The 13,037-nt window shown below is 39.7% G+C and overlaps 1 protein-coding gene across 2 annotated transcripts in view; it reads right to left on the reverse strand.

Moving 5' to 3' along the window:
* Nucleotides 1-13,037, reverse strand: part of RELN (reelin) — a 297,263-nt gene that overhangs the window by 47,254 nt on the left and 236,972 nt on the right. For both annotated transcript variants that reach the window (XM_075738184.1, XM_075738246.1), the window contains exons 31-40: nucleotides 12,369-12,445; nucleotides 10,715-10,873; nucleotides 8,554-8,742; nucleotides 8,043-8,316; nucleotides 6,457-6,597; nucleotides 6,184-6,361; nucleotides 4,627-4,711; nucleotides 1,819-2,001; nucleotides 219-390; nucleotides 28-130 (exon numbers count right to left, since the gene is read on the reverse strand). In XM_075738184.1, coding sequence (XP_075594299.1) covers nucleotides 28-130; nucleotides 219-390; nucleotides 1,819-2,001; nucleotides 4,627-4,711; nucleotides 6,184-6,361; nucleotides 6,457-6,597; nucleotides 8,043-8,316; nucleotides 8,554-8,742; nucleotides 10,715-10,873; nucleotides 12,369-12,445 — 1,561 coding nt within the window. The remainder of the gene's footprint in view (nucleotides 1-27; nucleotides 131-218; nucleotides 391-1,818; nucleotides 2,002-4,626; nucleotides 4,712-6,183; nucleotides 6,362-6,456; nucleotides 6,598-8,042; nucleotides 8,317-8,553; nucleotides 8,743-10,714; nucleotides 10,874-12,368; nucleotides 12,446-13,037) is intronic.

Raw genomic sequence — 13,037 nt, forward strand, 5'->3', positions numbered from 1 at the left:
GCAAAATAACTTTCTGAGGGCAAGTACCTCAAATTGGATTATAGTGTTCTCATTTACACTCAGGTCCCTTGTTGTAATGGAGTGTTCTCCAACTTCATTTGAAACAAATACCATAGCTGAATCTTCTTCCCTGTAAAAAAAAGGAAAGAAGTACTTTAGATTCAGTTTAATTCACAGTCACTTCACTTCTTTCTAATTTATTGCTGAGAGATGCTTACGGAGCTCCTTTAGATGAATATGGGCAATAAAGTCCAATGTTTCCACCAGGATAGAAAAACCAGTTGTCCTCTTTGGGACCGAAGTCAAATGTATCCAAAAGGATCATGGGATTCTTTAGGTTATTTCCATCAATAATGAAGTCATCAATAATCCAGATTTCTTCTTTTTTGCCTACAAAGCAAAAGGGAACATTCCTATTAAGACTTAATACTACTCTTATTCAGAGAGCAGAACAATAGCCAGTATTCTTGGATTACATGGAGAAAAGGGTGATAAAAGTGTGGTGAAAATGGAAATGGAAGATGGAAAAATTTCATTTACCATGAAAATAGTCCCCATAAAGCTCTGTGGCCTGATCCTACAGAATTAACTTTCATTCCTCTAAAATTTATAGAAGTCACAGCAAACTGAAGAGGGAAAAAACCATGTTGAACAAGTATCTTCTGTTTAAATCACATATTTACTTTGAAACTCTAGCATCAATGTCTTCTTTAATTAAGAATCAGATAAATGAGCAGTTGCTGTAGAACCCAAACAGCCTGAAAGGGTGATTTAACTCTACACTTTGCAGTCAGCAGCTTGTGTTTGCCTGGCAAGAGCTCTTCAAGATAGAAGAAAACCCCGAGTGACCTTCTCTCCAAAGGATTATGAATTCAATCTTTTTCATCGATCTAAAATTGTTTTTTTCATCTATCTAAAAGCCTTTGTGTTGATCAGAGAAAGTTAAAAGGCTTATTTTAAATGAAATTCCTACTTAAGTATAGTGTCTGCAAGAAAAGTTTAGTTAAAAGTTTTAGGCAGGACTCATCAGAAGAATGAACTGGAACTTGATTCTTAGGACCAGACTTGAATTTTCTTTTTTCTTTCTTTTTTTTTTTTTTTTTTAATTTTTTGTTAGAGGTGCACTAGGCATTTGCCTGCAAGGAATAAATCGTTGCTATATCACTGTGTCTAAATGATTGCTGGAATTCTTTAGAGCTCTTAATGTCAGCTTCTGCTAAGAGATATGCTCAGAGTAGCTGAGAGCAGAGGAAAGATTTCTTCAGCTGGCACATCTCCTGTAATCAGTAGGAATAAGCTGCATTCCTCCTGTGGTTTTCTACAGCCCTTTACAATTTAATCAAAAGATTAACTGCTCACTACATACTCTTACTAAATGGGTTTTTAATGCCTAGTTAATTCTGAGCAAGGTAGGCCCAATTCCCATTTACACTTGGGACACTTTTGTATAATTGGAGCATTGTAATGGGGCCTCAGTGTAAACTAGAATCAAGTCCATTAAAAATAATGAGGAGAACCTGAGTGAAGTTAACTTTATCAGTGTTGCTTGATCTCCCAGTCCCTCCAGGACCAAAGCTGATGATAGTCTTCTGCACACAGTCAGGATTTGTTAGGTTAAGATCCTTTCACTTTAAAGCATACAGCAGCTTTATAAGAACAGTAAATATAATTCTGTTATAATTTTAATTGAAGAACTTGAAATATAAGGAAACAAGATTTAAGAGTCTCTATTCTTGTTGAGTTAAAAAAATCTAGCCTCTTACAGATGCTGAGCTGTACAAGTCTGGACCTGGAGTCCCATGGGTTTCTCTTCCTTACCGTTGTTGTAAGGTTGCCAGAGCCTGAACCGTGTCGCATTGCTTTGGGCTGCGTAGGGCAGAGGAACGTTAATAAAGAGGACATCTGTAGTCTGCGTGAAGTAAAACTCATCTATCAGGTGCCAAGTGATGCCACCGTTGACAGAATATTGCAGCAGGATGGAATGAGATCTCTCGGGGGTGCCTGGAGCAGAGAGGACATGCATTTACATTCATTATAATCTGGTTTTAAGAAGCACTAGGTGTAAATGCAATTAGGTTACTTTGACATCTGTTATAGAGTATGGGCTTGCTTTAACAACAACTTAAGCTGTTGAGAGGTTATATGTGTATTATGCATATACATCTTCCTGTGCTTTCCCTTGCTTGTCTGTCTGCAAAATGCCAATGAATTAGGGGCTAAATTTACATTGCTGTTCATTATATGTACGGTCACAGTTAATTTACTTAGATGAGATGATATCTCAGTGTTATAATTCTTTTAGATTAGAACAAACCAGCTCCTTCTACCACAGACATTTTTCAGTAATGCAGTATTTATTTGCTTGTTAGTCCCAGGTACCAGACATTATCATCACCATCTGTAGCACCCACAGATAAAGACTCAGTCCTTATCCTCACAAACTTCTAGTCCGTGGCTCTGACTGCAGACACTGATATGAGCATATTCATGCCCAGAAATCATATAATTGATGTAAAGTACTGAGGCTCTTTATTAGCCTGTATTAACCACAACACCACAATATTCTGTGCTTTAGACTGGGACTAAAAATCAATGCTGGAACGGAGAGTAAAATTCATGTTTTCCAACTCCCAGCTCCTCCTTTTTTTACTTAAGGCTTTAAAAAGTCAATAAAGGCTCTATACAGCGCTGTGTATTAACATATGCTGTTTAGAGCCCAGCACTTGCACTTGATGCTGGCTACCCTGCAAAAGCTCAGTCCCCAGAGTACATTTGGCCGTACCTGACTTGCTGACCAGCAACATCAGTGCCTTAGCAATGCTATCTTTGAGATAAGTTCTCACTCAGTCAAATTTACACTCTCTACTCCCTTCATAGTGTGGCACAGTGACGGCACATCCCCCAAAACTCCATCTGAGGGCAGGAACTGGCAGCAGAAAAGGACTAAGAAATGGTTTCTTCATCCCTGCCTCACTCTGCGTTACTGTGCAAGTTTCTCCCATGTTCTAATCTTAAATTAACCAAATTTGCTGAAGCCAAAGTGCCTGATGTGCATGCTCCTGCTTCATTCTGCTCCAGTGCAAAGTCCCTCTTCAACCACCACATGTGGAACAGAGCAGAAGGAGACATTTGCAGTCAGGAGCTTGATTTCAGCTTATCTGTGGCAATTAACAGTAAACAACACACCGTTCTTAATGCTTACAGCTGGGATGTGATCAGCTATATTAATTTGCATTCAACATGAGGGAGCTTCTTGTGACTAAGTCCTGGATCCAGGCCTAGGGCTAGCAAGCCATATAGATTTAATGAGAAAAAATTTCTCCTGCAGTTGCACTGCTTTACCTCTTGTGGGTCAAGTATCAAAATCCAGCCTTGAGCCTTTGGCTATTCCTACCTTTCAGAATGATATTTTTACTCATCATGTTTTTTAATATTTTGGCAAGGATCATATGTGGAAATATTTCCAAGGCATAGTTTTGTAAAAGAAGTCTTCACAAAGACTTTGCTTTTAAACATGAAGTATTTGACATGTTATTGTTTTGGGGCATGTTATGTTTTTGGCTGCTCCCTTTTCCATAAAGCACCTAAACAATACTAATAAATAGCAAAATATATATGATTAAATGCCTATTAAAGGGAATCAAACTTAATTCAGAGAGTGCTACATTTTTACTTGCCCATACAGAGATTTGGCTAAGATATTCATTTAGGAAGAAAAAGGTGGTTCAAAACTATCCTTTGATATCCTACCAAACACTGTCCTTTGGCAAATGGCATGTCAGTTAGGGTACGGTCCCAGAGTACCGAGGTTCCTGCAGAAGCTATGAACATCCTCCCTATCAAAGGGAGAGGGGGTTTTTTGCATATTGAGAGTTTAGCTTTGAAGTGCTGGTTCTACAAACAATGCTGGAAAAAAAATCTGAGACTGCATGGGAGTGACTCAAATGCTCAATCAGGTTAGTGATTCTACACCATGTCACTCCTAAGTGGGATAAATTATTTTGCAAGGCCAGAGATGGCAGGGGCTTGGAGCAGGGTGAGACTGAATCATTGGCTTCATTGTGCTTGTACTAGATAAAGTGTCTCAAGCTTGTTACACCAACTTGTAAACTTGGCTTGTGAAGTCTGACTATTCTTCAGGCACAATTAAATAGAATTATGGGGTTTTAGTCATCTCTATGATACCTACTAGGAAGCAAAACGGCAAGAGCTTTTAATGCGGTGGACTGAAACTTGAAAATGAAAAGCTCTGTAATTCCTTATCTGTCCCTTAAGTAACCTACTATAGGCACCATTTTATGACTGTAAAAACTGACAAATTCATTTTTCTCCAACATAGTGCAAAATCTCTAAAAATCTTGAGCTATTTTGTTTCTCTTTTGCTCAAAGACTGTACTAGCTTTGCTGGTTCTGATACCACCACAGTTCACGCTTTTACTGCAGACTGCCATGTAGGCTGGTAGCAAGGTAGGGATGATGCAGAATCTCAAACAAGTTCCTGTGTTATCTAACAAAACTGATGATCGTGCACACTGAAGTTGAAAATGTAAATCCATATTCTTTTCTGTGATGCTACTACGTATGAAAAAAGATAGAGAAGTGGTAGGAAATCAACAGTGATCTTACCTTTAGCAATAAATTTAAATGAAAACTGGATGTACACAGTATTAGTGCAATCTAGATCTCTTGAAACAAGCATTCTCAGTCCTTCCTGTAAATACAGAACATACAGTGTGAATCTTAGTTTCCATTATCGAAGATGCTCTGCAGGTTACTATTGTCTGGATGTTGTCTGTCACTGACTGCCAGTGGCAGTGAGAGAGGTAGTTCTCTGTCCCACACCTTCTCCCTGGCAGAGAATGGGGACAGTGACAGCCTTGGCAAAAAGTGAGCCATAGTAATGAAAGGGCTAGATAAGGGTGTGTGTCACCACCAGAGGCACAGCTACACGATCAGGTACAGACACAGGTACAGCTCATTCAGTTCATGCTCTGAACCACTGGGATGTGATCTGATCTGCAAGCACTGACTTACTCAGACATTGAGGCCAAGCTAGTGTACTCATTTTTTTGGCAAATTGTATAGTAGCCAAGAACCCTAATTTCCAGGCAGGAAGACTCCTCTCTAGGAGCTCTCTTCTGTGCCTCAAAAAATATTTTGTACAAATATCCTCTTCTGGGGCAACCTCTTGACTTAGAGCAGTAAGGAAAGGGAGCAGACAGGAAACTCATAGTGACCCCTAAGGTCCTGTCCATCTCTATGGATGAGCTCAATGTTGTGTGGATCTTGGGGCCAGAGCCGGTCCCCGTTCTGCAGAGATCTGGCAAACCACCTCTCAGAGCTTCCCTCTTTCTCAGACCCCTTTCCACAGGGGAACAACCTGCAGGAACAACCAATTCAATTTTTAGACAATTCGCATTCTGTGGTTTGTAATTCAGATCATCTAAAAAGGTTAAACTGGAGTCAAGGTTTTGCAAAGAACTATTTCTAAAGAGTTAATTTCTACACCCAAAGTTATTAAACTTTGCTTTTTTGGGGCACCTGAATTCACAGTGTCAAAAGAATATTCAGGTGTGAGCTTAAAATTTGTGTGCTTATGTGAACAAAAGTCTTTCTATTCATGTGTTTTGTTGAAGAATCAAGAAGTTCAGAAAATATGATGTTTCCTGGCCTTTTTAAAACTGTAATTTACAAAAAATTACTTAAAGAGCTATAAAACGTCAAAATGATAGAATTAAGTAAAACACAGGCTAGCTACTTAAAGACTGATTACATACACTACAGTGCTGACTAATTTGTATTATTGAAAATACTCAAAAGCCGATCAGGAGATTTCAACACTCAAACCCCATTGACTGTAATGTGTACCATATTTCCAAATCACTCATTTGGCCTCAAGAATCTCAGCTGCAGAGTTTAATTCTTTTCTTTTGGTGGTTAAGGAGGAATTTATACCACAAATGAAAGTAATAGCCAACAAACAGATGAAACCCATTTGTTCATAAAAACCAACTGTGACAAACATGGTGCATATTTAGGGCAGGAAAAGACAAGAAAAATAACATGTCAAATTCTACCCTAAAGACTTTGACATAAACATATGGGGAGAAACAACAAAAAAAATACTTTCTGATTTTAACTCTACTGTTTTTATTATTTTTTTCAATGTAAGTAATCTCTGACCCCTTTAAAAATGAGAGCTGTTCCAGACTTGATGGTGTCACCATTCAGGTTTCCCCTCTCAGCACCGTAGACCTCAGGCCAAAGGTCTGGATGCAAGTTACCATTGAAATCATCCTTCAGGACAGACGGCAGAGGAATGACAGGGACACAGTACGGACCACCAAAGCCTCTGTCACACCTAGCAACAAATTGGGAGGAAAAGGTGTTATCCATCTGGCCTAGATAAAACACAGCGTCCTTTCTATGAAGCAGGTTAAGCAGGTTGCTACTTACACACAACGACCTGCATCACAGATGCCGCGGCCTGAGCACATCCAGGGGCAACCTGTAGCCAGGACCACATTATCAATAGCCCAAGCATCAACACCAGAAGCATAGTTGTACTGAATCCATCTGAACCGTGTTCTGGGAGAGCTAGAAAAAAGAGAATGAATGTATTTCAGTCTTCAAAGTGTCTGCTCTGCAAACTGCTAAATAATAAAGAAAATCCCAAAGACTTCAGAAGAACAAAAGCATATTAATAAGCATGATTCTGTATTTGGGGAAAAACTCATATTCCAGTTGAAATAGGAAGTTTCAATTTCTCAGGGTAGTTTTTAGGCAAAATTCCAGCAGACTCTAAAGGAAGGTGCCCAAAGTGAAAAACAAGAAAGTCAACATTGCTGCAACTCTTACTGGTCAGCAAAGTGGTTAAGCAGAAACTATTAACTACATTAGCATTTGACAGCTCCACATGTCGCTAGCAGAGTTAAAACAATATAATTGCTTCAATAAACTAAGAAATAAAGCAAGTTCATTTATACTAAGCATCGTGTAAAGAAAAAAACAACAATTAATTACATACTTTTGTATATATATGTACAACAATGCATGACTATATATGTACAAACATGCATACACACTGCTGTAATTGCTGACTGGCTTGTTATCCTCAGCTGAGCAAAGTATTCCGGGAAAAAAAAAATCTATCAAGATGTTATGGGTTAGATCATCCTGCATTTGTTCAGGCAGGAAATGTGCTGAGGAGCTGATCCTGGAACAACACACAGAGAATTGCTCTCTGACTTTGACAGATCAGAATATCATTATATGTGTGAAGAAGATTCTTTGGAAGATGTGTGGTCCTCTGGAGTGAACTATGGCATTAGAAACCAAGATGTGAACCCTAGTCCCTGTTAATTTACTGCGTGTCCATTTTTACCACTGTATTTTCTGGGTGGTGAAATTTACAGAGATAATGTGTAGGGTGCTTTGAAGTATTACAGAATTATTCAGCATGATGGCAAGCTATATTATCGTCATCTGCTATTTCTAAACCAGAGCATGGTTTTATTCAGAGAGACGGATGCCAGCATATCTGCCATGTCCATTTACAACTATGTGACATCACTAGGAGGCAGGCAGAACTCCCCTCCCAGTCAAAAAGCTGGAGGTGGCACATCCAGTAACATGTGTTTTGACTTGCTGAATGCCATGACTAACATGCCAAATTGTTGGATGACAACTTATATACAATGACAGAAAATACTTTTATATGAAAGGATGGGTCAGTGCATTAATTCTTGCTTCTTCTTGGGTAAATGTTAGAAAAACTTGGTTTAGCATTCCTGTTCTTGCTGTCATGCATATAGGCAAGATTTAAGAATTCACTCATCCAAAGTTGTCACTTCCTTGAGTTCCTGCAGTTCACATTATATCTGATGAAATATTTCGAAGTGAAATTTAAAATTCCGATGGCGTGACAACACACATTTAATAATTTAAAAGACATGCAGAAAATTCCCAAGCTGGGGGATGTTTGCTCAAATTAGATCAGCAAAATCTATATCATGCTAAACAGCCAGAAGAGCAGTGCTTACTTGGTTGAGGGTGGGAGGTAGACCGTAATTCTCTTCCAGTTTTGGAATCTTTCTGAAGTGTAGATGGAGCTCTCGGTGTAGTGCTGACAGCCGATGGTTGGAGGGACGCACTCCTCTGTCACCAGGTGCCAGTCTCTCCCGTTGTTTAAAGAATACTGCAGGTGAATGCTATGGGAATTACTATATGGCTTGCTGCAACCCATGCTCAGCTCAAATTGCAAGAAAGTGGAGGCTGATACATGGAAGTCCCAAGTCTCGGCATAACGAGGTTTTCCTAAGAAAAGAGAACACACACACAAAAAAGAAAAAGTATGCCTTATGCATATGTTTTCAGTACTGTCATTCCATTTTGTTATCTGTATTTTCACCTTTTTTTCAGCCTTCTCTTCCCTGCAGATTACTATATAGTTGAATTTATGTATACCTCCCATCTTGTAAAAACTTGACCCATACATAAAATACATTTATAAAATAGGCGGATAGAAATGTAGCAATATTTGGTGACACATACCAATGTTTTCACTGAACATCAGAGCTGTATCCATAGACAGGCAGTCAATGTCTACTTGACCACCTTGTATTCTGTACCAGCTTGCTTGTAAATCAACAGTTCCATCAAATTTATCCTGGAAGCCAGTCTGAGAGCTGTCATTCATCCCTATAAGGACATCGTCCAAAGCCCACTGAGCTGAATGCTTCCCTATAAAAAGCAGAATGGGCAGGTTAGTGGAGTCCCTGTTAGTTATTTTTCATGCCCACATCCTGTGTTCACCCAGTGAGCAGTGCTTAGTCACGTAGATTGAGCACTGTTAAACAAGACTAAAACATTGCTCAAGGATGAATGTGGACTCTAGAGTATGTTTCCATTTCAGATAAACACAAGTACTTCCCTCATCATTTCTCAGGCTTCAGTGCCTTCATCATCATATGCTCTCCCTGTGTTTGAATGAGACGCTCCCTGAGCCCCTAGATTGGAGATTTTCATTTTATGAGTCACAACCTTCCTGTCACTCCCCACAGCAAAATCAGAAAGGCCTCTGTCTAGTTCCCAAAGTATCTTTTGTATGGAAGAGTTCAGTACACAAAGGAAAATGCCGAAGGCTCTTGATATAGATGTGATTCACCGAAGTGCTCTCCTTCCTGGAAACCTCTCCTCTTGCTCACCAGCCTACAGGCATCTCAGTTTACCATCTTCTCCAGTCCTTCATTTCAGTTCACCTTTCTATTGGCATGTTGAAATGCCGTCTTACTGTACAATCACTGTCATACTCTCACAGGAGAAGAACGAAAGTCTTGACAATAAATCATGAGCTCGCAGTGATGTGCCAGGACTTTTGTCTTGCCACCATGAGGAACGTGGGTCATGGCTGATAGGGCCACTCTGCACTGAGTTATGGCAGACAGAGGACAGTCTACTAAGGAGCTAATATCTGTAATGAGAAGTAGTTGTCACCTATGGGTGCTGCTATGGAAGATGGTATTTCAACCTCCAGTCATAAACTCTCCCTCATACTAGGAGCCACAGGACTGCCATCGGGTGGTCTTAGAGTGACCACTCTTGGCAGGGACAGGTGTCGTCCAGGTGCACCCAGAGCCAGCAGCCACGAGCAGGACACAGGTAGAGGGCAACAGGTCTGACATCGCACCACTCACAAGGGCAAACGATTGTGGCAGAACGATGGTCTGTGGTGCACCAGTCGCTGCTCACGATTTTGCCCCAATGAACTGGTTTCCTAACCAAATCACATCCCTCTTGCCTTGCCTGCTCTCTTGCCTAGTGAGGACAATTAACTCCAGCACATACATTGTAAGAAAATGTATGAATAAAAAAACAGCCATCAAAATGATAAATGGTATCCAAGAAGCTGCATACCATAATCACCTGAATGTAAGCTGTGTGCTTTTCTCCCCAGGGAATTGCTGTTAAAATATACTTTGCTATATGTCTGAATATCACCTTATATTTCCTGCAGGGATCCAGGACCTGCTGCCTTGCACAAAGGTGAAACACTTAATCAGGACACTTTTAATAGTGGTAATGTGCCCCTGTGCAAGGCGGGAGGTCTCACAGCAGCTGTAGGTATCAGTCAGCACCAGGGTTTTACTTTCAGCTGAGGATATGGGAAGTGGCTGAGTGAGCTTTGGAGGTGCAGCAGAAGGCAGGGGAGCAGGGTGCTGGGACACCAGAAATGACAGGGGTCGGAGGCCCTGTTTTGGAGTGTGGAGATATTAAAATAGTGAGATGGGTGCCACCTGGTAGGCAGATTCCAGGCCAAGTTACGTCTTCTCTTCGAAAACAGAGAAAAAAATTATATAAAATGTGTAAGCCATTTTTCCAGGTCACTCTATACTAAGGTAAAACCTCTAATCTTATTTAGGCTTTTCTGTGTAATATTTTTTCCCCTCCTCTCTGTTATCTCTCAGCATCTTTGGTTTAAACTTAGCTCTTAAGCAATTTTACTCTTAAGCCCACTATTCTTCTTGGTGCTATAAAAGTAAATGACGTCTGTAGTGTGACAGAGCAAAGCCTAAATATGCTCTAGCAGCACCCATAGTGACCATAGTGTACTTTTGGTAAGCTGCAGTTCCTGCAGAACATGGTCACACTGAGAAGCATTGACATGTGAGTTGTGTAAAGCTGTATAACGAATTTTTAGGATAGCGATGCTTACCATGTTGTGGCTGCCACCAGCGGAAAGCAGTGGCGGGGGTTTTGGCATCCCGAGGTAAGTCTATCGAAACAACCTGGGGTTCCAGGTATGACATGAAGTCCAGTTCTCGTAGCAAATGCCAGGTGATCCCGTTATCATTTGTGTATTGAATGACAAGCCCTGTATTTAGAATTAAGAAAGGAAATTAGTCTGACTGTACAGAGCAAAGTGGGGCAACTCTTCAGTCTGTACTCAGGAGTTGCCAACCCCTGTCCAGTGCACATCGCTTTTGGCATGTCCTGGACAAAGTCTTACTGCAAAGGTGATGTGGCCTCACCAGCTGCAACACGTTATAGTGCTTGTGTTCACCAAACTCAAAGGATCAAATCTTTTGCAACCTCAGTGAAACTAATGATTGTACCACAGAAACCATAGGAATAACATGACTTTCTTAACGTAGTCAGTATTTATTTCATGTTGGGTATCCTTGCAGCTTGTGTGGAACACTAAGTTGTAATTCTGATAGCTGGGCTCCCGATATGGGCAGTTCACAATGCTTATGCTGCCTATGCAAGCTCACAGCATCCTTAGAAGTTAATTATTGTAATATTTAGATAATTTAAAATAGTCTTTATATCTTACACTAGTATGTCAAATACCCTGACATAGCAGAATTGTGCAGTCACTTATGAGCTCATCACAGGGGATAATGAAAGAAAGAAGCACTTCTTATGTATATTTCTTCTCGTAGAACTCTTTTATACTGGAGTATGTTCAAAGATAATGGGTTTTCCTGTGTCTTATACTGGTGCAAATGAGAAGCGAACCAAACCCTCAGTGTAATCTGTGCTGAAAGATGGCAGTTCTGTGGCAGTACCAATGTAAATGCCATACATCAGGAAACAGCCCCTTGATATTAAATGACTTATACTGAGATGAAAATGAAGTTTTCTTATCTACTAGATGTCTGATCTGTCTTCAGGAAACTAGACCACTTTACGTGGGGAATCTGCTCCCAAAACTCTGCTGATCCTTCCCAAACACAAATATCATCTCCTTACACCAATAACTCTAAGCGTGTGGGTAAAATAAGAGAGGAGACAGCTGGAAGAGATGAATTTCTGTAGACTAAATATATTTTCAGCTGCAGCTTTATAATTTTGCATTTCAGGTAAATCATGCATGAGCTTGGGTTGTAAGGCAACCTTTTGTTAGACCCACTGGTGCAGTTGAGAAGCTGAACAAGTTTTCAGGCACACAACTCTACTTCACGTCAGAAGTGGAGGTTGCCCACTTTATCCTGAACTTGAATTCCATTCCTTTTATTTCAGACCTGAAGAAAGTCCTCTGTAGTTGTGAATTTACCTGTTTTCCAACACTATCAAGTACTCTAATAAAGGCTATTACATCTCTTGTAAATGTTGTCTTAAACCATCACAGCTACAACAAATTTACTCCTATTGATGGATCACCATTAGGTTTAGTGGAAATAAGTATATATACAAATGCATAACAAAAGTAAATAGTTTTCTGCACCATTTATGAAAACTGAAGAGGTAATCAATTTATGTTAAAAATAAAACAATCTTTTTGATTTTGTAAAGGCAGTAAAAGGCAAATCCACTTTAGAAGACTCAAAATACACAAAGCTTATTATAAGGAAAAGAGACTTTACCTTCATTCCTGGCTCTTGGTCTGTTGCAGGAGTTACCAATAGCCTTGCTTCCAATTTGTACATAAAATTGAACTAGCCTGTTAAAAAAATCAGGGTAGACGAGAAGTTTAATTATCTTCTGATAGCACAAGATCAGTGAGGATAACTCTCCTCTCTTAACTAATGTGGCATTTTCAGTTAGGTCATTATTCCATGCTTATTGATTAGGTAATGTTCCCAGTAACATCAAGCATTGCCATAATAAACAGTGGAGGACCCAAGACAGAAGAAAGTGATGTAGTTTATTGATCCTGTGCCTAATAAATCTATCGTTGGACAGAGTAGCAGATTTTAGCAGTTCCTTCTTTCATACAAAGATGCAAAAACTCCAAAGCAGGCCAATGTGCTCCTTACATCAGGTCTTACCTTGACCTCTTGTAACTGGAAATTGGTTTAAGCTTTAAAATGCAACATTAGAGTTTTAGTAAAATTATTATATCCTCACTAAATCACCAATCTCTTTTTTTGTCCTTAAATTCTTGATATAAACAATTTTCAGTGAAAAGAACTCATGGGACATTTTGTGAAGTAGACCCTTTGATATTGACCTATACATTTTTATTTCATTGAACATCCTCTTGTTCTCACATCATGAGAAGGGGGAAAAAATGTTCTTGATCTGCCTTTCTT

The sequence above is a fragment of the Balearica regulorum genome, chromosome 1 (assembly GCF_011004875.1).
Source record: "Balearica regulorum gibbericeps isolate bBalReg1 chromosome 1, bBalReg1.pri, whole genome shotgun sequence".
In the NCBI taxonomy this organism is placed as follows: Eukaryota; Metazoa; Chordata; class Aves; order Gruiformes; family Gruidae; genus Balearica; species Balearica regulorum.